Source organism: Heptranchias perlo, chromosome 24 (genome assembly GCF_035084215.1).
Source record: "Heptranchias perlo isolate sHepPer1 chromosome 24, sHepPer1.hap1, whole genome shotgun sequence".
In the NCBI taxonomy this organism is placed as follows: Eukaryota; Metazoa; Chordata; class Chondrichthyes; order Hexanchiformes; family Hexanchidae; genus Heptranchias; species Heptranchias perlo.
The window spans coordinates 8,156,944-8,180,453 of record NC_090348.1 but is presented as its reverse complement, the minus strand read 5'-3'; the positions used below and the strand labels follow the sequence as shown (position 1 = coordinate 8,180,453).

Below are 23,510 nucleotides of genomic sequence, written 5' to 3'. Positions count from 1 at the left end.
CATCAAAGTAGTATTCGACAGAGTATATCATCAAAGAGCCCTAACAAAACCGACGTCAATGGGGGCCAAAAACCCTCTAGTGGCTGGAGTTATATCTTACACAAAAGGGAGGTGGCTGTGGTTGTTGAAGGCCAAAACTTTTCATTACAGCCCCAGAACATCACTACAGGAACTCCTCAGACAACTGAACTAGGCTGACCTCCTTCAGCTGCTTCATCAATGATCTTCACTCTATCACAACTTCAGGAGTGCGGCTGTTTGCTGACAATTACACCGTGCTCAGCTCCATTCACAACTCCTGCAATAATGAAGCAACCCATGCCAGCCTCCAGTTGGATCTGGATACCATCCAAGCTTGGGCTGACGAGTGCAGGTTAACATTCGTGCCACATAAGTGCCAGGTATTGACCACCTTGAACAAGAGAAAGCTCAGCCATTTCCCCTTGACCTTCAAAGGTACCACCATCGCCGAGTCTGCAACCAACATCCTGGTGGTCACCACTGACTAGAAGCTGAACTGGACCCAGTTGTAACAACACCGTGGCTAGAAGAGCAAGGCAAAGGCTGGGTTCTCTATGATGAGTAGCTTCGGAACCCTCAAATCATCTCCATCTACAAGGTACAAGTCAGGAGTGTGATGGAATATTCACCATTTGCTTGGATGGGTGCAGCTGCATCAATACTCAAGTAGCTCGACATCAGCCAGAACAAAGCAGTTCAATTGACTGGTGCCCCTATCACTAGAGTCAATATCCATCCCTTCCACCTTACCTTTAAGTTACTGAAGTTGCATATCACTTAACAGATGTCTAAATTGGGAAATATGGAGAGTTCCAAGCACATATATTGCAACTTTTTTGAGTTTATTTTTCTCTTTAATTCAAGAGTCACAACATTCACTGGCCTGGTGGCCAATGCTGTTCAAGAGAAAACCAGACACTTAATCAAACAGCACTGTTCCCGCACAACTCTGGTTCATAAATGATGATAACACCTATAACAGGTGATTGTGATGCAACAGTTTATTGAAAGCTGAATCCCAGAGTTGCTGGTTTACACTGTATTATTGACATGCCAAATATTTTTTGGTACATTACTTTGACTTCACAACCATACATGCAGGAAATGACTCTGCTCAGATTCAGCTTACTGCAGCAGAGCAAGTAGAATTCAGAAGTTCTGTACATTTTACATTCTTTCACAACAATGTGCAATCAGCGTATCCACTAGTACTGTACCCATTGAAATTGGGTTTAAAAAAAACAAATTGGACCGCTTGCATTGATAAAAAAGATAAACAATTTATAAATATTCATAAAATATTTATTTCCCAGTGGAGTTAAGGGAACAATTTTCTTTCATGCTATTACTTGTTTGTTACAACCTGCAAAACTATTGCAACTGTGAATTTTATTGTGAAAACGGGATGCTTTTTCATGCACTTTTAGGTGTGCAAAGTGAGTGAATTATTGAAACCCATACAAAATAAGTGTTGTGTACATTCAAGTCTTCAATTATGCACTAAATTTGAAAAACCACAATCCAATGCCCACTGTATCCACTCTGGTTCTGCAATTTTACAGGTTACAAGTTAAGAACATTTTAAATACTTTTATTTTCTTGCCGTTCGAGCTTGAGAATTATAAAAATACCATTTTCTTTATTGCATCTGTGTGGTAACTACAAATGTGATTAGGTATTCTTAAACCTTCCAGCATTTTCTCATTTTAACAACCTTTGCGAAACTGACTAGTCTGTAATTTAAAAAAAAAAGAAAATCCTGCATGTCTTTTACATTACAACACCTACAAAGGATGTACATACAGATAAAAGCTGCAACTCGTCTACACTGAAACGCTTCATGTTGATATTAGCGTTTTGACAGTGGCACTTCATTCATTAGTTTTCACTGAAGGCTGGCTTTTAATCTTACAAAGAACAGGTCTTGCAGATGAACGTCCAGTTTTACAGGTACAGCATTGGCTTAAAATACACTCGAGTACCATTTTTAATTTTAATGCACTTCTTTCTGTTTGGTCTTGGTGCTTAGTATTAAGCCATAGTTTTATTGGAAAGACTTTTACAACAGAAAAAAAACGAATTGCTTTCATTTGTGCCAATTCTTATGGAATGTCTTCTATATAATCTCTACATATAGAGCAAATGCTCAGCTCTCATCTAAAGCTCCAGATCATAAAGGGACAAGCGAATTAAAATTCTGGATAACAGAATATGTAACAAGATGATCACTGACTATTTGTCCAGGACTATCACAAGTCTACAGATATAGGACAGTAGAGGCCATTTACACACTGTGTAACGCAGTAAGGTTTTAAGTTTATCAGTTATGTACACATATCCGTACAGAGGATATTGGCCAACGAGGTTGGAAATGCAGATATAAATGGTCTTCCATCAGTCCCTGAAGTACATGCACCTACAGCAGTAATCAGTGTACCAGTTTCATGTGATCACATCTCCACTACCATTTCCTGTCTGTGAACCACTTGTTTGTGGCTGAGCAGGTGCAGACTCCACATCAGTATCTCTATCAAAAATCACGGTATCACCACTTACATTGATAAGGCACTGCGCCTAGAGAAAGAAACAGCAAAATAAGCAACCTTTACAAGCAAAACAAGGAATATACATGCAACTTGGTCAAAGAATCAACTCTATTAACTAATAGCACTTCAAAATTGATGTGCTTTTTTAAAACTTTATATAAAAATCAGTGACAGAAATAGCAAGATCACCAACAGGAACAGTACTGCCTTCAGCTGTCTAGGCCCTAGGCTCTGGAATTCCCTCCTTAAACTTCTCTGCCTCTCCTCAAAACCTACCTCTTTAACCAAGCTTTTGGTCACCTGTCCTAATATCGCCTTTATGTGGTTCGGTGTCAAATTTTGTTTGATAACGCTCCTGTGAAGCACCTTGGGACCTTTTACTATGTTAAAGGCACTATATAAATGCAAGTTGTTAAATTATAGTGACTGCATAATAGTACCTCATATGCCAGACAGGACATTATACTAATGGCCTATTGTTCAGGGCTCTAATTTTTTAAATAACTTAGCATCAATTCCTGTTGCATTTTCTAATTTGGACATTACTACTATTCAGGCAAGATAAGCAGAATATAGAACGGTGGCTATTACTTCTTACCCAAAATCATTCCGCAGAAATTTTACATTTGAACTGGGTTAAAAACCTTTAAGACAAATTGGCAGTCAAGTTGATAGTGAGATTTTTAGCTCTAGTGGAACACAAAAGTTCATTAAACACTTAGAGGTTGGATTTCTGCGGGAGTTCTCCCAATCTCCCTCTATAACTTCGGCAGAAACCCCCAGAGAAATGTGATGAGTGGCCGCTCTCTGGGGTCTCCTCTGGAGTTATGATGAGAGATGGGAAGCACCCCCACAGAAATTCTACCCCATAAACCGAACACGGGGAGGTTCTCCAATGTCCTTCAGTGAAAGGGAGCCTGCCACCCTCATCTAGACTGGCCTACATGTGACTGCAGTCCCACATTACATGGTTGATCTTTAAAGCTCCGTGACGTGGCCTAGCAAACCACTCGGTTGTAAAAACAAAGGCTGCCCACCACCTTCTGAGGGTAACTATGGATGGGCAATAAATGGAACCTCGTCAGTGTCACCCACATCCAGAGGACAAAACATTTTTGAATCGTTTACACTGAGTATTAGTTTAAACTGAAGAGTATTAATGTCAGTCATGGTTTAGTTTAATGCCTTTCATAATTCATTAGAAGAAATGTTTAATATTCCTATCAAACAGATGAGTATTTTCCAAACTTAAGTACAGACCTGATTTTTGTTGGGATTTTCCATAAACACACACTGTTTCATGATGTAAGATAAGACTGCATTCCCTCCCAGAGCAGCGACATGGGCTCGCACCATAGCGAACACTTCAGCAATGAATGCATGAAGGAATCCGCTAACTCCTCCTTCCTGCACAGAAATAAAACAGCTTTAAAATTAAAAATCAAGCCATTTTCAATCTTTATCCTCGGTTTTGTTTTACCTATCGTAATGTAGCAGTTCCTCAGTAAGGCCGTCGTTCACTGCCGAACACTTTGTTATCTGGCTCATCTTTTCTTTCTTATTAAAGGGATTTTGTAAAAATGGAACATAGGATTTTAAGCAAGTGAAGCTCTAGGATTTAAGAGTTCAAAACTGGATTCCTCAAACATGTTAATTTTTTCAGGATACAGTATACGAATAATTCGAGACATGACATACTTGGGAGGAACAGGTGACTTTGGACCTATGGTCCCCAAAGCGCACTACCACGGATTTTCCTTGCGTTCCTGGGTCTGTTGTAGACTAGTATCGTAGAATAATGCAGCACAGGAGGCCATTCGGCCCCTCGTGCTTGTGCCGGCTCTTTGGAAGAGCTATCCAATTAGTCCCACACCCCTGCTCTTTCCCCATAGCCCTGCAAATTATTCCCCTTCGAGTATTTATCCAATTCCCTTCTGAAAGTTGCTACTGAATCTGCTTCCGCCGCCCTTTCAGGCAGTGCATTCCAGGTCATTACAACTTACTGCGTAAAAAAATTCTCCTCATCTCCCCTCTGGTTCTTTTGCCAATTACCGTAAATTTGTGTCCTCTGGTTACCGACACTTCTGCTAGTGGAAAGTTTCTCTTTATTTACTCTATCAAAACAGTTGATGATTTTGAATACCTCTATCAAATCTCCCCTTAACCTTCTCTGTTCTAAGGAGAACAACCCCAGCTTCTCCAGTCTCTCCATTTAACTGATGTCCCTCGACCCTGGTACCATTCTAGTAAATCTCTTCTGCATCCTCTCTAAGGCCTTGACACCCTTCCTAAAGTGTGGTGCCCAGAATTGAACACAATACTCCAGCTGAGGCCTAACCAGTGTTTTATAAAGGTTTAGCATAACTTCCTTCCTTTTGTACTCTGCCTTTTTAAAAAAATATAAAGCCAAGGATCCTATATGCTTTTTAACAGCCTTCTCAACTTGTCCTGCCACCTTCAAAAAATTGTGTACATACACCCCCAGGTTGCCGCACCCCCTTTAAAACTGTACCATTTAGTTTATATTGCCTCTCCTCATTCTTCAAAATGTATTACATTCCCACTTCTCTGCGCTAAATTTCATCTGCCATGTGTCTGCCCATTTCACCAGTCTGTCTATGTCCTCCTGAAGTCTATTACGATCCTCCTCATTGTTTACTACATTTCCGTGTTTCGCGTCATCTGCAAACTTTGAAATTATGCCCTGTACACCCAAGTCATTAATATGTATCAAAAAGAGCAGTGGTCCTAATACCGACCACTGTATACTTCCCTCCAGTCTGAAAAACAACCGTTCTGCTTTCTGTCCCTTAGCTAATTTCATATCCACGCTGCCACTGTCGCTTAATCCCATGGGCTTCAATTTTGCGAACAAGTCTATTAGGTAGTACTTTATCAAACGCCTTTTGAAAGTCCACATACACGACATCAACCGCACTACCCTCATCAACCCTCTCCATTACCTCATCAAAGAACTCAATCAAGTTAGTAAAACACGACTTGCCTTTAACAAATCCATGCCGACATTCATTTATTAACCCATACTTTTCCAAGTGCCAATTAATTTTATCCTAGATTATTGTCTCTAAAAGATCACCCACCACTGATGTTAGACTGACTGGCCTGTAGTTACCGGATTTATACTTCTCATTTGACCAGGGATGTAACATTTGCAATCCTCCAGTCCTCTGACATCAGTCAACTTATCTAGTGAGGAATGGAAGATTGTGGACAGAGCCTCTGCAATTTCCACCCTTGCTTCCCTCAGCAACCTAGGATGCATCCCATCTGGACTGATATGGGACTCTACTCCAGAGGAGTAGGAATCTACTATCTTACCTGCTAGAATATATACTGATATCACAGCAGATGTTTTTATACAGTCATTATTTCCCAATGTAAAATAGTTTTTAAATTGTTAACATGTCACACTATTGTCTTTACTAATCTCATGTTTTCAAATTAGAAAGGTCCTTTCTCTGATCTATTGTTCACCTCTGATAGAGTCGGCAGATGACAAACTCAAGTTCTTCAGGGATGAACCCTTTGAAAACTATCCCTAGCAAAATACTAGTAGCCCTTCCAGTTTCTTCAACCACGTGGCTTTTTTAAAAAATTAATAATTAAAATGCAATTCAACAAAGTAAGCTCAACACTCTGGATAAATAGTGGCAAGACTGTCCTTCTCTCCGAATGGAAGGGGCTCAAGGGGCTGTATGGTCTACATTTGTTCCTAATATTGGCATAGCACATTCACTATAATGCAAAAAAGTTTAATTAGATATATTTCTCACTACACAGTCTATCGAGAGTCCAATATAAACAGAAAACACTGACAAAAGTAAATCAGAATTTTTTTTTTATAAAAGTCCCATTCCGTGTATATCCCCCCCACTGTTTTCTCCTCTACACACCTCCTCAAAACCAATTGCTTCGGCCAAGCTTTCAGTCAAGTCTGCTAATTTCTCCTTTCTTGGTTTGGCCGCATTTGCCATACGTCTATGAAGTGCCATGGGACTATTTTTATATTTATTAAATGGGCTATATAAATGCAAGTTATTACGAGTGACAGCTATTGCACACAAAGGAACCTCATAACTGGAAGGTAGGATGTGAAATGTATTTCAATTTGAGAGAAAATACATCCACTTCTTATGCCACAAATCATCCCTGGCTGATAGAGCAGACAATGCTTCTGGACTTCTGCCAATACTGCCTTCTTGCAAATGTGTAATATCATCTGATTAAAACTAATCAAAGTCTCTGGTCACAGTTAAATGACTCATGGTTTCTACTAAACTGGGAGACAAGGGTTTGCCCCAATATGCACCCTTATTTGGAATTCCCTCCTTAAACCTCTCTGCCTCTCCACCCGTTTCTCCTCCTTTTAGAACTGCCTTAAAACCTACCTCTTTGACCAAGCTTTTAGTTACCTGTCCTAATATCTCCTCCTTTGGCTTGGTGTCAAATTTTGTCTAATTACGCTCCTGCGAAGTTCCTTAGGACCTTTTCCAACGTTAAAGGTACTATATAAATGCAAGTTGTTGTACCCAAATGGGAAAAGCAGATTCAGTGGCTGCAGACACTCCAAAGAAGACAGGTTCAACTCACTACTCTTGATGTCTACTGGTACAATAAGAATTGTAGGACCTGGAGCATCTCGTACGTCAAGGAGTCAAACCGTTTCCTCAGGCACCGTAGATCAAAGTTTTTCTACCTGCAACTTTTCAGTGGAAGGTATTCACAAACCCACATGATCACCAAATGTCAAAACGGTAAAGTGCAGCTCCAGATCTTAGTGGCTCTTAATCAGACTTATTTGGTGCAACTTACAACCCTGTAGAGTCTTCAATCAGTGCTAAAAATTATTACGGGGGAAAAAAAGCTCCAAAGTTTTCCTCCACTGCTAATGCTCAAAGAACTGAAAGAAAAACATTGGTGCAAGATGGACCAATAGTCTTTTTAACATGGTGATCATAACTGAGTATGTGTTTCAGATGAGGCCAAAAATACACCTGGGTTATGGAAGACAAAACGGGCATGCTTTAAGATTTTAAGGTAAAGGGCCCTAACATGCCTCTGTCCTTCCCACCTCCACCCCATAGAGATGGGTAGATTATCCAATACATTTGTGGAAATGACTGAAAAACAATGGAACAGATAAATGTAGAGCAAGAAACCATGCAAGATTGCAGTAAAGCTCATCCCACACATGCCGCTCTCTGGACTCCTCCTTGGGGGAACTGGAGCTTTACCCTGAACAAGGTACTTCTTATATTTTTGTTGGTGCGCGCGAGCAGGTACTTTTCAGATGCTTGGGTAACAGACTAGAACCTGCCCGATTTGGATGTTACCACATTAGCCAAGAACAAATCTCCCAGATTATAATTGTTGCAGTCAATAACAGTTGTAGTAATTGGAATTGTGCAGGCGCAGATACATTATAGCATTTTTGCTCTTTCATCCTCTCCCACGCAGGTGTCGGTTGCTCAACCCCCAAACTCAGAAACAATCTTGGCATTCTGATTGAATGAAAAGTATGCAGAGTCAGCATTCTGCATGGGCCCTAATGTTATGGCAAATTGCTGATTTAGAAGTCCTTCCAGAAAGTCCTCATGTTCCTACTCCGTTTTTTAAAATCGCAGACAGGCCAACTTGCTTTCCCTTCGAAAATAACAGCCACATAATTTGGGTATCTCAATTGAAACCAGAACGCATCTTCAGGCAATGCCAATGCTTCCCTGGCATTAGCACATACCTATACTGGGTCTAGGATTGAGCCTTCAAGATGACCCTGGCTGGGCTGGTGCCATGACCAGTGAAAGAAACAGCAGCATTTATATAGCCACACATCATGTCTTAAACCTCTCAAACCTTCAAGGACAATGAATTATTTTGAGGTACAATGACTCTTGTTATGCAGCAGACCAGTATGGTAACTGCAACAGCCAGTAGCCAGGCGTTTGGCAGGTTTTCAATGGTTGGAGGTGTAGCACTAAACAAGCTCTTCAGAATACCCGAAGAGCCTTTTTTGCACTTTCTCGATATGTTGGTGGCAGTGGGCTAGGCCCCAACTTGTGTATGTCCTCTTGTGACCCAACATTGTAATCAACTTGGATCAACAGTTGTTTTTGACCTGGTGTGACTGTTTTACACAGTGCAGGATGGTTATGCCCAAGCAGACAACAAAACAGCAAAAGCTTGAGTTGATTTTCTGCATGCTCAAGTCACCCAACCAGAACTAACATAGGCTAACAACAAACCAGAGACCCTCCCCCATACATTCTCCCTGGCCATTTGAATTAAAGTGGAAGATGACCTAACTAGTGCATTTTTATAGGATTTGATATTTGAATGTTCCTTGCCTGTGCCTGATTCTCTATTTTACACAGGAATTTTGGAATTATTCTATACTAGGCTGGACCAGAGGTACGTCTGCACAAAGAATCAAACTTCTACATTCTCCTGCCCAGAACAGCTTCTGGTGGATGAATTAGTCACACTAAACCTTTGTGCTGAATCCACAGCAGTACCTGAAACTTCCAAAAGTTGTGCAATGATGGGAGCCAGTAAAGACACACCGTGGGAAGGTTCTGTAGCACTCCATTTACATTTTACTGCCATGAGCAGACAACAGGCAATAGCCACAGGTTGCTTTTTTTTGGGTGGGGGAGGAGTTGCCCAGGGTTTGAAAAAGTCAGTCATTGTAGGCCATTATGCAAAATGGTTTCAGTGAAAAACTGCACAAGAACTTTTCACTTTGAAACTACAGAATAAATTTGAGCAACCTCAACAAAATTTTGAAGGAACATCCTTTCTATAAGCCTAGAAAGAATAAGAAATTTCAAGTATTTTCTGGCAAACAGAAGATGGATGAATGGCAATTCAACTTTTTTTTTCCCTGAGTGGGATAGCTGTTACCAACAAAAGAGAAAGAACTAAAACCACATCCAAGAATAAGGACCAAATACAACAAGATGTCCCATGTTGGGCATGAATTTCATAAAGTACAATGCATCTTTATGTTGCAGGAGAGCAATACCAGGTTTGCGTTTTAAAGTTGAACCGATGAGGAAAAACTACTGTGCTGTGCCTTTGCCAGATGTTGTCAAATACAACTGGATATCTTTAGTGGCTTACATCACACCTTATACTATGAAAGTAGCCCTACAATGGGGTGCAAGAGGTTAGGATCTAGATTTAAGCCCAACACAGATGATAAGAAGAGACTCTGTTGACTGAGCTTTGTACAACAGAAACAAAGCTCAGTCATGCTCCAAAGGAAAATTTTTATATTATATCTTTTTATATGACATGACTTTAAACAGAGTATGAATTTAAAATTGACTGAGCTTTTTTATCTTCTGGTCAGGCAAGAAAGGAATATACATAGCTGTCTGGAGATATTCCTATTTCCAGGGTGGGGGGATGTAATGGGGTAGGGTTATTTAGCATAGCTAGTTTCCTGCAGTGACCTAGCTGCTTGTATCAGTACATTATTTGCATTAGAAATTACTTCATACTTTTGAAATGTTGATGTTTGCAAGTTTGCAGACAAGAGGAAAAGATAAAACTAATGGCGAAACCATCAAGGAAGATTCCCCTTTGCTGAAATTCCAAAATATATTGTTTATGACCTTGGCTGGTACAAGACTCCCGACAACCTGTACCAGCTTGCTCATTAGTATGCCCTGCCAGTTCTCGTACAATATCCATATAATGTTGAAACCGTCCTTTGGAATCCCAAAAAATTCTATGAGTTTTTTTGGTATTGGGGAGTAGGGGGGAGTTCCAGAAGGACTTTAATTCCCTGTTTGGACTAGCAGTTTTTACAATTTGATTAGTTCAAATATCCCATTCACTTAAAATAAATAATCAGCATCCTTCACTTAACAAGGAGTGGTTTTTCATTTGTCAGTTTTTGGTAAAGTGAGACATTTAACCTAATCAGCATGCATCACACCCTATTGCACTTTTCCACCCTACAGTTTTTACGCAGCGAGTGGTTAGGATCTAGAATGCACTGCCAGGGTGAGTGGTGGAGCCACATTCAGTCGTGGCTTTCAAAAGGGAATTGGATAAGTAATTGAAAGGAAAATATTTGCAGGACTACGGGGATAGGGCGGGAGAGTGGGACCAGCTGGATTGTTCTTGCATAGAGCCGGCACGGATGCGATGGGCTGAATAGCCTCCTTCCGTGCAGTAACCTATGATTCTATAATACAGACACTTTCAGTCCAATGGATATTTGCCCAATGTAAGTAAGTAGATCGATGTATAAGGCAGTGCACATCAAGAAATATCAGTCACTTCACAAAAAGCAACTCTCCTAACAATGTTCTGATGTTACTGCAACGTTTGAAAACAGAAATGATAGAAGGGCATTGCAAAGGATTTTTAAAAAATCAATTAAATACTTCAGTGTTTAATTATCACGTACAGGTGCAACCCTACCCATTTCTCCCCATCAAATAAGAGTGTATCCTATGGGAGGAAAAAAGGTTGCCAGGAATTATATGAAAAATTCCATGGTATAAATGTAAAACACAGCCTAAAGCACAAAATTTCCCCTTATTATGCAACACAACACACAGACTCATAAAAATCTCTCTGCCCAGCTCCTGCTCATGGATTTTGCTGCTCACCTCACGCAGCGATGTGGTTTCCCGAATGAAGAACATGTTGATGATTCCGAGATATTTGGTTATTTTTGCACCAGGAATGAAAGAGAGAGGGGTCATTTCCACAACAGTGACTGTGGAGTTTATGCATGATGTTGGTGAGCGATGACGTGTGTGGGCTTCAGCCAGTGGGCTCGCTTTGTCAAGTGAAGCAACTACAAGGGGTGGAAGAAAGACAGAAAAAAAGTAGAATGTAATTAGTAGTGAAAGACCAATTTGTTTAGATGATATGTGCTTTTTGTCATACTGTTTCAGAGCAGCTGCAAAGTGATATATTCAGCATCTGAAGCTCAGTGATGGAGCAGGCATGGGCTGCATTAAAGAGGAGGTGATCATGCAGAACATGCAAAAAAAAAGAGGCATAAACAGCTGGAATGGGATTTTTCACAGAGAGTGGCATTCCTTCGAAAAGGTCATTTTTCCCCCTCAAAGGGAGCATTTTAATAGCGATGGCTGCATTGGCAGTACCTCAATACAAAAAGAAATCAAGGAAAACATTTCTTTACTGAAGGGAAATTTTGATCGAGAGTGTGAAAGATGTTACTTTAGCAGAATGCAGTATTTTATCATGTTCATCGCAAGGTTAAAGCTGTCCAAATGAAAGTTAACTAATTTCTGTTAAACATTCTCTGGACAAAGTGCAGCTTTCACACTCAAATTGCTTGTGCCATTGATTTGCAATGCCATTACTGGGTAGGACAGTCCATCCTTCACCACTGGGGATCATAGGCATGTCTCAGATTATTATCACCATGATAAACTGTAACTTCCGCCTACTTGTTTTAATTGATCCACGCCTTATGGTCTGAGCTTTCTGTTTAATGAACTCTATCCAGCTGCTGCATCTGTCTGCAAAGGAACTGTAATCAACTGAGGTGGCTAAAAACACACACAGAAAAGAAAAAGAAAAATGGATGACGTCTGTAGCCCATTGCAATGCTCCTCTGATGAACCAATCATCACTGCATAAAGGGTCCGAAAAAGAGAAAGAAGACCCTTTTCTTGGCCGAGTTAAAAGCCTAGTTGACTCACCTCTTTGTGCTGCTGGGGTAACTGGCTGCAAGCTGCCACTTTCTGTAATCCCTGAGAAAAATATTTAATGAATACATATTGGATAATCATTACGTAAGAGCATTACAAGGCAATAGCGCACCAAGGGATTTAGACATCATATATAGCATTAAGGCAAAGCACGAGAGTTTTATCAACATCTCCTCAAGCCATATTATGATCTTTAATTACAATTCTACAGTTCTGCTCTTTACAATGCAACCAAAGATTTAAACTAGGGAAAAAAATGGATCCAGAAAAAGTACTTCAATTGATTAGATAAGGGCAGTCAAGAAGAAACTTGTATATCATGTGATTCAAACCAATGTGCATTTTAAATAATAACAGTTTCAAGTCACAAAATAGTGGGGGCTTGTTTATGTATTAAATGGATTGTCTTCCTCAGAAATTGAGTGAAAATGAGGCCTTTTCATTGTTCAAGATATCATGATCATTTTATGATTTACAGATAGAGAGTTCTAATTATTGGTTTAAAATGTTTGGTAAATGATATCAAAACCAACTCATCAATGCATAAGATTACATCCCTCTTATTCAGCTACTAATGATAAGGAAATGGGGCAACCCAGAGAGATGAGTGACACATGGCACACGTACTAGTGTCCACTAGTGCTACCATTGAGTACTACAATTGTGACAAAACACATTCATTCAGTAGATGTATTTTTAAATCACATTATTAGAGTGCCACCTATTGGTAATCTCCACTGCTTGCTTTTACACACTACTGGTATTTCTCAAGGAACATTAATCTAAATATTCCACTACAAGAACAACCCTGGGGTGGCAATATGGGGTATGTATTTTCATTGATTGTAAGATTCCCTCAATGATGCACAGATAACCCAGTTGTGCAGATTCTTTACTCAGTTTGGATGGTAAGATGCTCTCTGCAGTGAGTGTATTGTAATGGTAAACGTCAAACACATCCAAACAACATGCAGATCGGAAAAATTAGGTTGTGGTTCCAGGTCTCATACAGAACTATTTGATGTGCATAAATTTGGAAAATATTAAAGTAATTATGATTTGCAGCAACAGTCTGCACATTAACCAGCTCAAATATTCAACATTCCAGATTGGTGTCATGTCAGAATAGAAGTTTAGAACTGAATGCTGCACACCCGTTTACATTAATGAAATATAACCATCTTATGGAGCCATATCTGCAAGAGGAAATGCATTTAAAAAAAAAAAAATCGAGAAAGGTTCTCCATCCTCCCGCCAAAACTCAGAACGCCGTTTCAACAAAAAGGCTGGGATGGTACAACCTACAGGCATCCTGTAGGTGGTATCAATCCCACTCTAGTTCACCACCAGGATGTATATTTAAGTGTTAAGAAAAAACTCCTTTCTCCGCCTTCCCCCGCTTTCCACACTAACCTGCTGGGCAACACTCAAGTGCAAATATCTGTTGAGACTGGGACTTCAACTGAAGGCTTTTAATTGCCTTTCACCATTGTAGTAACTGGCCATCTCGAGGAATATTTTCTAACATCGCTTGGAAGTGAAATACAGTACTGCATAATACTACAGACCTTTAACATGCAATTACATGCCAAAAAGAATCAGTTTAAATTTGTGTTAAAACACCTAAGTCCAGTACACTGCCTTACCTGCAGCCTTACTGGGGGAAAGGAGTTGAGCAGATTGAGTAGACTGTGTTTCCATGCAGAGTTCCAAAGTAAACTGGAGTTGATCTTCATTCTCAGCAGAAGCTTTAGACCAGTGATGAAACAGTAACAATTAATTAGATTCTGCAAAGATTTTAAAGGGGAAGAAAACTGTAGGAGGAATACCTTCTGCTCAGAGTGCTCCCACAACGTCTATTCGAAGAAAGTATGTATTTGTAACTTATCAGAAAACGTTTTCCTATTTGCCACCCAAGGCAGACCCACCTTTTTGGGGCTCTTACACCCCTCGCGTGATGCTGGTTACATCCTTGAACAGTTGCATTCACTTCAATGGCGGCCAGCATGTTGGACAGTCTGGAGGCTAACCTGGAGCTGCCCAACCAGACAGCTCTCTACCGACTGAGCGTCCAGCAGTTTCAGCCAAAATGATAGTTTAAACTATACTACCATACTTGCTTCATGCAGATACATTGACAGTACTCTGAACATGAATATTCCCTTACAGTATATTCCTTTGAATCAATAAATAAGTCCAAGCAGCAAGACAGCAAATTTTACATTAAGCTCGGCACACAACATGCACAGCACAATGAAATGAAACTCTTTATACTACTGCACAAGTGAAAACGTTAGTGTCTTAAATCCAACAGCACATTCCAGCAATTAACACACAATTTTATTATATACTACAAGCAGAGCTTTTCTTTCCTGTATGAATGCTCACCAGCGTACCATTCAGCAGAAAATCTGAGTTTCTGACATACAGCTTGCTATAATAGTCGAAGTAAATATACAGCAAACTAGGCAAGTTATCAGAATTTATAACATGGTAACCGCAACAGATTGCAATCTGGACTACCTTGGAAATGGGAACTGTTCTCCATAAAGTATCAGCAGTGCCGATCAGTAGTATCCAGTGAGGCTGGATTTACCTTCAGCCATAAAACTGAAGTGCATACTCCAATTTATCCACGTGCACAAAATCAATCATTAATAAATCTAACAATTAGGTCATCTCTCCCAGGGTTTTAGCAGAACCTTGACTTCACAGGTCAAAGTCTGCATGTGAATTACTATTTCCAACTTTTGTACTAGGTAACAACGTTAAATAAAAGTATAAGCTATTCACACAATTTTTATGGTGCACTGAACACCAACAATATTCAGCTCTCAGTTTCTGGATCATTTTAGAAATTGTGAGCAATCCATCTGGATTTTTAATGTCATTTAATAACCAGTGTTATTTCTTGAACATGAAATATCTCACCTCTCAGGAGGGTCTTGTCTGTGCAAACCTTAGTGATGTATTGGGCTTGGTCCTTGTCATATGTTATTGCAACAGCTGTAACTGCAACCTACAAAAATGAACTAAACGTGAGTGAGAGCTCTAACTCATATTATGGGGGTTGGATTATTAAACACTGTTGTTAATGTTGGCAGGAGAGTATCTAGGTACCTGAATTAATTCATCCTCTGGTAATGCAACGTTGAAATTCACATGACACAGACAGCAAGGTACCATGGACCGCAGTTTAAAATACAGGGTCTGGGGAATTGGGGAAAACACTTATTTGATGAGATAGTCAGAGAAAGAACCATGGCATCAGTTGCATGTAGAACAGTTCTAAAATTGGCATCAGTTTCACTACACTGTTTATAGTACCATAATTGCACCAAGCTACAAAAGGACAAAGTTATAAATATCTCCAGCTGAAGCACAGGTTGCCACCTCACATGGCTAGCCTGTTGTCAAAATGGAATATATTTACAGGAGCTTTTCAAATATACATATTCTACTACTGCATTTCCCAATTCTTCTTTCTGTACTTAGAAACCTATAATCTTAGTACTTTAGTTACAAAAGATTTCAGAATAGAATACTATTCCTCCATCTTCTACTATAGCAGGGCTTTAATAATTTCAAATTAAAACAAAAAGCACCTATTGTTACTACACTTTGGAAGAGCTCCTATTCTGTAGCAGCTTCAACATTCACCCCAATGAGCACGGACATTAATGTAACAACTTGCATTTATATAGCACCTTTAACATAGAAAAACATCCCAAGGTGCTTCACTGAAGGCAGAATCAGACAAAATGGATGCCAAGCCAAAGGAGGAGATGTTAGGAGGGGCTTGGTCAAATGAGGTAGGTTTTAATGAGGGTCTTAAAAGGAAGAGAGGTGGGGAGGCAGTGGAGTTTGGGGAGGGAATTCCAAAGTGTGGGGCCGAGATGGCTGAAGGCACGACCACGAATGGAAGGGGGAATATACAACAGGCCAGAATTGGAGGAATGGAGAGTTCTGGGAGGGTTGTTGGGCTGGAGGAGGTTACAGAGATAGGGAGAGGCAACTACTGGTGTAAATAGCAACAAAATAGTTATTAGTGTTCATTTTGTCCTCACATATCTCAGAAAAACAGCCCAAGGTGTTTCAATGTTAAAGAGGTTATAGAGATGCGCGTCATTGTTGACGTCGTTTTCCACATTTCTTCCAGTCTCTTACCTTCAGCAGATTTTCACAGAGATCACTAAAAGCTTTATTAAGCCCCTGCGATGTGAGACTAGTAACGTTATTTAAATGGAACACTCTCACTGAAGTGAACATCTAAAAGAGAAAGAGAGAGAGGGGAAAACACAAGTTAGTCATTCCAGGCACATTCCAGAAGAGGGTTGTAAATGCAGAATTTCAAATATCATTTGTTCTGGCTGTGGCTGGTAACTTTCTGAATAACCCATTGTAACAAAGGTTCAGTTCATGAATGGAGCCCTCAAACTTCATTGCTTGTAAATGCATGCCTGAAATGGACTACGCTCATCCTTTAAGACTAATTGAAAGAATCAATTGTGTAAAAATGAAAATAGCCACTCAGTATTTGTAAACACAAGAATTTAACACGTACAGTAACAATTACAATATGGGAATGGCAGCTACAAATAGATTTTATTTCTGCCACACTTTCAAAAACAAAAACACCACATGAAACAAAATATAAAATGTCAGAACTGCATGTGCAGGTGGTGGGGGAGCAGGGGTATGTTCAAGAGTCTTATATTGTCTCTTTAATACAGTATATTACTTTTTTAAAATCCTGCTATATTTCAACAGTTCCAGCACTGAACGGTTTGCAGATAAGTGACATGTTTGTGCCTTTTCATAACCTAAATGCATAGCATTGTTTAAGTCAAACAAACAATAATCTAGTTATTAAAAAAATGACTTCAAATGCCATAACACCAGAGAACCATTTCTGGATTAGCAACATTTCTGATTACATGCTGCATTGCACCTTCCAACTTCAAAATATTTTAATGCCAAGTCCAGTAATATTGTACTAATTGGTTTAAAAAATATATTAATTTATTTTTCTTCTTCAGGAATGCAGTGTCAGCCGAAATCTAAGGAACTAGGATGAGCCCAAGCAGTAGGTGAGATTAGAGAAAGACAGGCTGTCCGCGATTGGGATGAGGGCATATAAATTATAAAGAGAGGAGGCGAATCTTGAATAGGTGAAAAAAAAAGATGTGATGGCAAATTAACCACAGAAGTCAGTCAGTCATAGGGTAAAATTGTCACAGTTGCATTGTTTAAACAAAGAATCTAGGGCCAGCATCAACTTCCAGTCATCTATCGACTGGATGGCGTACCCATAACACTTAGATAGATTTAGCAGGTCACCCACTACTGAATCACATAAAAACACACAAACTGCTTCCAAAGATTTCTTTTCCCGTTGTATGTAACTCTGTGTTGGCTTTAAAACATCTAACTAATATGCTCTACCATCAGAATGCAAGACAGTCGGCTGATCAAACTCTTAAAACTCAAAACTGTAAGGAGCACCTTTCACCCTTTGTACCATAGCAATGGTCTATTTATAAATCCTTGAAGGAACAGTTGGCACGTTCCTTCAAGGGTTTATACATAGACTATTTCCTTTACAGTACCGTCACTTACTGAATTATCAACACTTAAAACAAAAAGACCATTCCCTGGGTCCCAAAGACATACTTTTCGGATTTATATACACAATATACCTTAATCTCAACATTCAGTATATCCCTTTTACCCTGCACTAGAGTTTAAAGAAAATGAAACATTTAATGTAACCCACCTAAGATGAGCACCACATAAATTGCTATTTTTTGTGTTGGACTGTTAGATAACTTGCACTTTGAATGCAGCTCAGTTTCCACGTATAAATGAAGATGCAATCAACTAAATGGAGTAACTGACACAAAAAGAAAGCTGCACACAACAAAAAGGATACTTTGGTCAAATTAAGATCCCTGGGGCAGATGCAGAGTTTGCAAGTGGAGGCTGAGCCTCACTTAAAGAAGAAATGCCTTCCCTATGGCCGGTAATCTAGCCTTTTTTTGCTCATCCATTCGGCTTCGATGTACAAATGAATTGAGCCAAAGTTGTACAGCAAACCAGGAGAGGGATCTCCCACGACTAAACGCTGATGCCACAGCCAAACTGATTTTCAGTTATCACATCAAGACGGCAATGTTCCATAAAAACATGCACATCGCTGCATCTTGCAGACAATGCCAGAAGGAAGCCACTGGCAGCCATATCATGAGTAGAGTGAAATGGGGAGAGAAACAGTCTAATTTCCCAACTCTTCATTGTTTCACAAATGCTACATAGATTTACCTGTAAATCAGATGTCCAATTGTTGATGCCTGGCATAATCTCTGTATTACAACTGTAAAAGCCTGTCGACATCAAATAAATTACAGAAAACATATGAGTCAAGAACAACAAGTACAAATCTAATTAACAGAGAGCTCAGCTCTGCAGTGTCAGATAGTGCTTCATGCATCTTTCTGGAACACTCAGTTGCACTTCAATTTCTGACAATGTTGTAGGAAATTTAATCACACAGAAATTTAGAAAAGGAAAAACAGAAGCACAATGCACTATTTTAAAACTTTTGTTTAAAATTAAACAAAGTTAAAAAGTCAGTTATATGAGAATCCTCCTGTGGGCTTACCAGATGGTGTAGGAGCATCTGTCAACAATGAATGAATATCTTCAACAGCGTCAGCATCATCAATCTGAAATAAAGCAGTGTTATTAAAGCCCTGATCTGATTCAGTGGAATATAGTGCAGTGTATTAAAGCTCTGATCTGATTCAGTGGAATATAGTGCAATGTATTAAAGCCCTGATCTGATTCAGTGGAATATAGTGCAGTGTTATTAAAGCCCTGATCTGATTCAGTGGAATATAATGCAGTGTTATTAAAGCCCTGATCTGATTCAGTGGAATATAGTGCAGTGTTATTAAAGCCCTGATCTGATTCAGTGGAATATAGTGCAGTGTTATTATAGCCCTGATCTGATTCAGTGGAATATAGTGCAGTATTATTATAGCCCTGATCTGATTCAGTGGAATATAGTGCAGTGTTATTATAGCCCTGATCTGATTCAGTGGAATATAGTGCAGTGTTATTATAGCCCTGATCTGATTCAGTGGAATATAGTGCAGTGTTATTAAAGCCCTGATCTGATTCAGTGGAATATAGTGCAGTGTTATTAAAGCCCTGATCTGATTCAGTGGAATATAGTGCAGTGTTATTATAGCCCTGATCTGATTCAGTGGAATATAGTGCAGTGTTATTATAGCCCTGATCTGATTCAGTGGAATATAGTGCAGTGTTATTAAAGCCCTGATCTGATTCAGTGGAATATAGTGCAGTGTTATTATAGCCCTGATCTGATTCAGTGGAATATAGTGCAGTGTTATTAAAGCCCTGATCTGATTCAGTGGAATATAGTGCAGTGTTATTAAAGCCCTGATCTGATTCAGTGGAATATAATGCAGTGTTATTAAAGCCCTGATCTGATTCAGTGGAATATAGTGCAGTGTTATTAAAGCCCTGATCTGATTCAGTGGAATATAGTGCAGTGCTATTAAGGTCTTGAACTAGTTCAGTGCAAGACACAAAAGTTGCTAGAAGATTTCTACAGCACTTTTGTATCCCCTCCCCACCTCCGTCAGACAAAAGCAACGCAATATGAAGTTGGTATTATAACCCCTGAAATTCAGAATAACACAATCATAGAAAGGTTACAGCATGGAAGGAGGCCATTCGGCCCATCGAGTCCGTGCCGGCTCTATGCAGGAGCAATCCAGCTAGTCCCACTCCCCCGCCCTATCCCCGTAGCCCTGCAAATTTTTTCTTTTCAAGTTTTTATCCAGTTCCCTTTTGAAGGCCATGATTGAATCTGCCTCCACCGCCCCCTCGGGCAGTGCATTCCAGATCCTAACCACTCGCTGTGTAGAAGAGTTTTTCCTCATGTCACATTTGGTTCTTTTGCCAATCACCTTAAATCTGCATCCTCTGGTTCTTGACCCTTCTGCCAATGGGAACAGTTTCTCTCCATCTACTTTGTCTAGACCCTTCATGATTTTGAATACCTCTATCATATCTCCTCCCAACCGTCTCTGTTCCAAGGAGAACAACCCCAGCTTCTCCAGTCTATCCACGTAACTAAAATCCCTCATCCCTGGAATAATTCTAGTAAATCCCTTCTGCACCCTTCCTAAGGCCTTCACATCTTTCCTGAAGTGCGGTGCCCAGAACTGGACACAATACTCCAGTTGTGGCTGAACCAGTGTTTTATAACGGCTCATCATGACTTCCTTACTTTTGTACTCTATGCCTCTATTTATAAAGCCCAGGATCCTGTATGGTTTTTCAACTGCTTTCTCAACCTGCCCTGCCACCTTCAATGATTTGTGTACATATAACCCCAGGTCTCTCTGTTCCTGTACCCCTTTTAGAATTGTGTCCTCTAGTTTACATTGCCTCTTCTCATTCCTCCGATCGAAATGTACCTCCTCACATTTTTCTGAGTTAAATTTCATCTGCCATGAGTCATCCCATGCCACCAGCCTGTCTCTTGATGCCACCATCCTCTTGAAGTCTATCACTATCCTCCTCACAGTTCACCACACTTCTGAGTTTTGTGTTAACCACAAATTTAGAAATTTTGCTCTGTACACTCAAGTCCATATCAAGAAAAGCAGTGGTCCTAGTACCGACCCCTGGGGAACACCACTGTACACCTCCCTCCAGTCCGAAAAACAAGCGTTCACCACTACTCTCTGTTTCCTGTCTCTTAGCCAATTCTGTATTCATGCTGCTACTGCCCCTTTTATTTCATGGGCTTCAATCTCGATGACAAGCCGATTATGCAGCACTTTATCAAAAGCCTTTTGAAAATCCACATACACCATATCAAATGCATTGCCCTCATCAAAAAACTCTTATCAAGTTGGTTAATCAAGATTTGTGTTTAACAAATCCATGCTGGCTTTCCCTAATCAATCCACACTTGTCCAAGTGACTGCTAATTCTGTTCCGGATTATCGTTTCTAAAAGTTTCCCCACCACCAAGGTTAAACTGACTGGCCTATAGTTGTTGGGTTTATCCTTACACCCTTTTTTGAACAAGGATGTAACATTTGCAATTCTCCAGTCCTCTGGCACCACCCCAGTATCTAAGGAGTTATTTTTTATTCGTTCATGGGATGTGGGCGTTGCTGGCAAGGCCAGCAATAATTGCCCATCCCTAATTGCCCTTGAGAAGCTGGTGGTGAGCCGCCTTCTTGAACCGCTGCAGTCCGTGTGGTGAAGGTTCTCCCACAGTGCTGTTAGGAAGGGAGTTCCAGGGTTTTGACCCAGCGATGATGAAGGAACGGCGATATATTTCCAAGTCGGGATGGTATGTGACTTGGAGGGGAACGTGCAGGTGGTGGTGTTCCCATGTGCCTGCTGCTCTCGTCCTTCTAGGTGGTAGAGGTCGCGGGTTTGGGAGGTGCTGTTGAAGAAGCCTTGGCAAGTTGCTTCAGTGCATCCTGCGGATGGTACACACTGCAGCCACAGTGCGCCGGTGGTGAAGGGAGTGAACGTTTAGGGTGGTGGATGGAGTGCCAATCAAGCGGGCTGCTTTGTCCTGGATGGTGTCGAGCTTCTTGAGTGTTGTTGGAGCTGCACTCATCCAGGCAAGTGGGGAGTATTCCATCACACTCCTGACTTGTGCCTTGTAGATGGTGGAAAGGCTTCGGGGAGTCAGGAGGTGAGTCACTTGCCGCAGAATACCCAGCCTCTGACCTGCTCTCATGGCCACAGTATTTATATGGCTGGTCCAGTTAAGTTTCTGGGCAATGGTGACCCCCAGGATGTTGATGGTGGGGGATTCGGCGATGGTAATGCCGTTGAATATCAAGGGGAGGTGGTTAGACTCTCTCTTGATGGAGGTGGTCATTGCCTGGCACTTATCTGGCGCGAATGTTACTTGCCACTTATCAGCCCAAGCCTGTATGTTGTCCAGGTCTTGCTGCATGTGGGCTCGGACTGCTTCATTATCTGAGGGGTTGCGAATGGAACTGAACACTGTGCAGTCATCAGCGAACATCCCCATTTCTGACGTTATGATGGAGGGAAGATCATTGATGAAGCAGCTGAAGATGGTTGGGCCTATGAGGAACTCCTCCAGCAATGTCCTGGGGCTGAGATGTTTGGAAGATTATGGCCAGTACCTCTGCAATTTCTAATCTTACTTCTCTCAGCAAACCAGGATGCATCCCACCCGGACCGGGTGACATATCTACTTTAAGTACAGCTAGCCTTTCAAGTACCTCGTCTATCAATTTTAAGCCCAACCAGTATCTCACTTACATCTTCCTTTACGGAGACTCTAGCAGCATCTTCTTCCTTGGTAAAGGCAGATGCAAAGTACTCATTTAGTACCTTGGCCATATCCTCTGCCTCCATGAGTAGATCTCATTTTTTGTCCCTAATTGGCCCCACCCTTCCTCTTACTAATTGTTTACTGTTTACATGCCTATAGAAGACTTTTGGATTCTCTTTTATGTTGGCTGCCAGTCTATTCTCATACTCTCTCTTTGCCCCTCTAATTTCCTTCTTCACTTCCCCTCTGAACTTTCTATATTCTAACTGGTTCTCACTTGTGTTATCAACTTGACATCTGTCATAGGCCCCTTTTTTTCTGCTTCATCTTACTCTCTATCTCTTTTGTCACCGAGGGAGTTCTGGCTTTAGTTGCACTATCCTTTCTCCCTCGTGGGAACGTACCTAGACTGTACCCAAACTATTTCCTCCTTAAAGGCCACCCACTGTTCAATTACAGTTTTGCCTGCCAATCTTTGATTTCAATTTACCTGGGCCAGCTCTGTTTTCATCCCATTGAAATTGGCCCTCCTTCAATTGAGTATTTTTACTCTAGAGTGGTCCATGTCCTTTTCCATAGCTGTTCTAAACCTTATGATACTATGATCGCTGTTCCCTAAATGTTTCCCCACTGACACTTGCTCCACTTGGCCCGCCTCATTCCCCAGAACTAAATCCAGCAATGCCTCCTTCCTCGTTGGGCTGGAAACATACAGGTCAAGAAAGTTCTCCTGAACACACGTCAAAAATTCCTCCCCCTCTTTGCCCCTTATATTATTATCCCAGTCTATATTAGGATACTTGAAGTCCCCTGGTGTCAGTACTCTACGGCTTTTGCACCTCCCTGTAATTT

General features: G+C 40.6%; 1 protein-coding gene across 10 annotated transcripts in view; it reads right to left on the bottom strand.

Moving 5' to 3' along the window:
- Positions 1 to 842: 842 nt before the first annotated feature.
- The window catches only part of c2cd5 (C2 calcium dependent domain containing 5), a 97,366-nt gene continuing 74,698 nt past the window's right edge, over positions 843 to 23,510 (bottom strand). For 5 of the 10 annotated variants that reach the window (XM_068004710.1, XM_068004712.1, XM_068004715.1 and 2 more), the window contains 11 exons: positions 18,951 to 19,014; positions 18,611 to 18,672; positions 16,457 to 16,558; positions 15,410 to 15,499; positions 15,221 to 15,308; positions 13,936 to 14,037; positions 12,281 to 12,331; positions 12,026 to 12,127; positions 11,213 to 11,403; positions 3,828 to 3,974; positions 843 to 2,595 (listed from right to left, as the gene is read on the bottom strand). In XM_068004710.1, coding sequence (XP_067860811.1) covers positions 2,464 to 2,595; positions 3,828 to 3,974; positions 11,213 to 11,403; positions 12,026 to 12,127; positions 12,281 to 12,331; positions 13,936 to 14,037; positions 15,221 to 15,308; positions 15,410 to 15,499; positions 16,457 to 16,558; positions 18,611 to 18,672; positions 18,951 to 19,014 — 1,131 coding nt within the window. In that variant the 3' untranslated portion in view covers positions 843 to 2,463. Of the gene's footprint in view, positions 2,596 to 3,827; positions 3,975 to 11,212; positions 11,404 to 12,025; positions 12,128 to 12,280; positions 12,332 to 13,935; positions 14,038 to 15,220; positions 15,309 to 15,409; positions 15,500 to 16,456; positions 16,559 to 18,610; positions 18,673 to 18,950; positions 19,015 to 23,510 lie in introns of those variants that run through there. The other 5 variants (XM_068004711.1, XM_068004720.1, XM_068004713.1 and 2 more) reach the window with 4 other exon arrangements.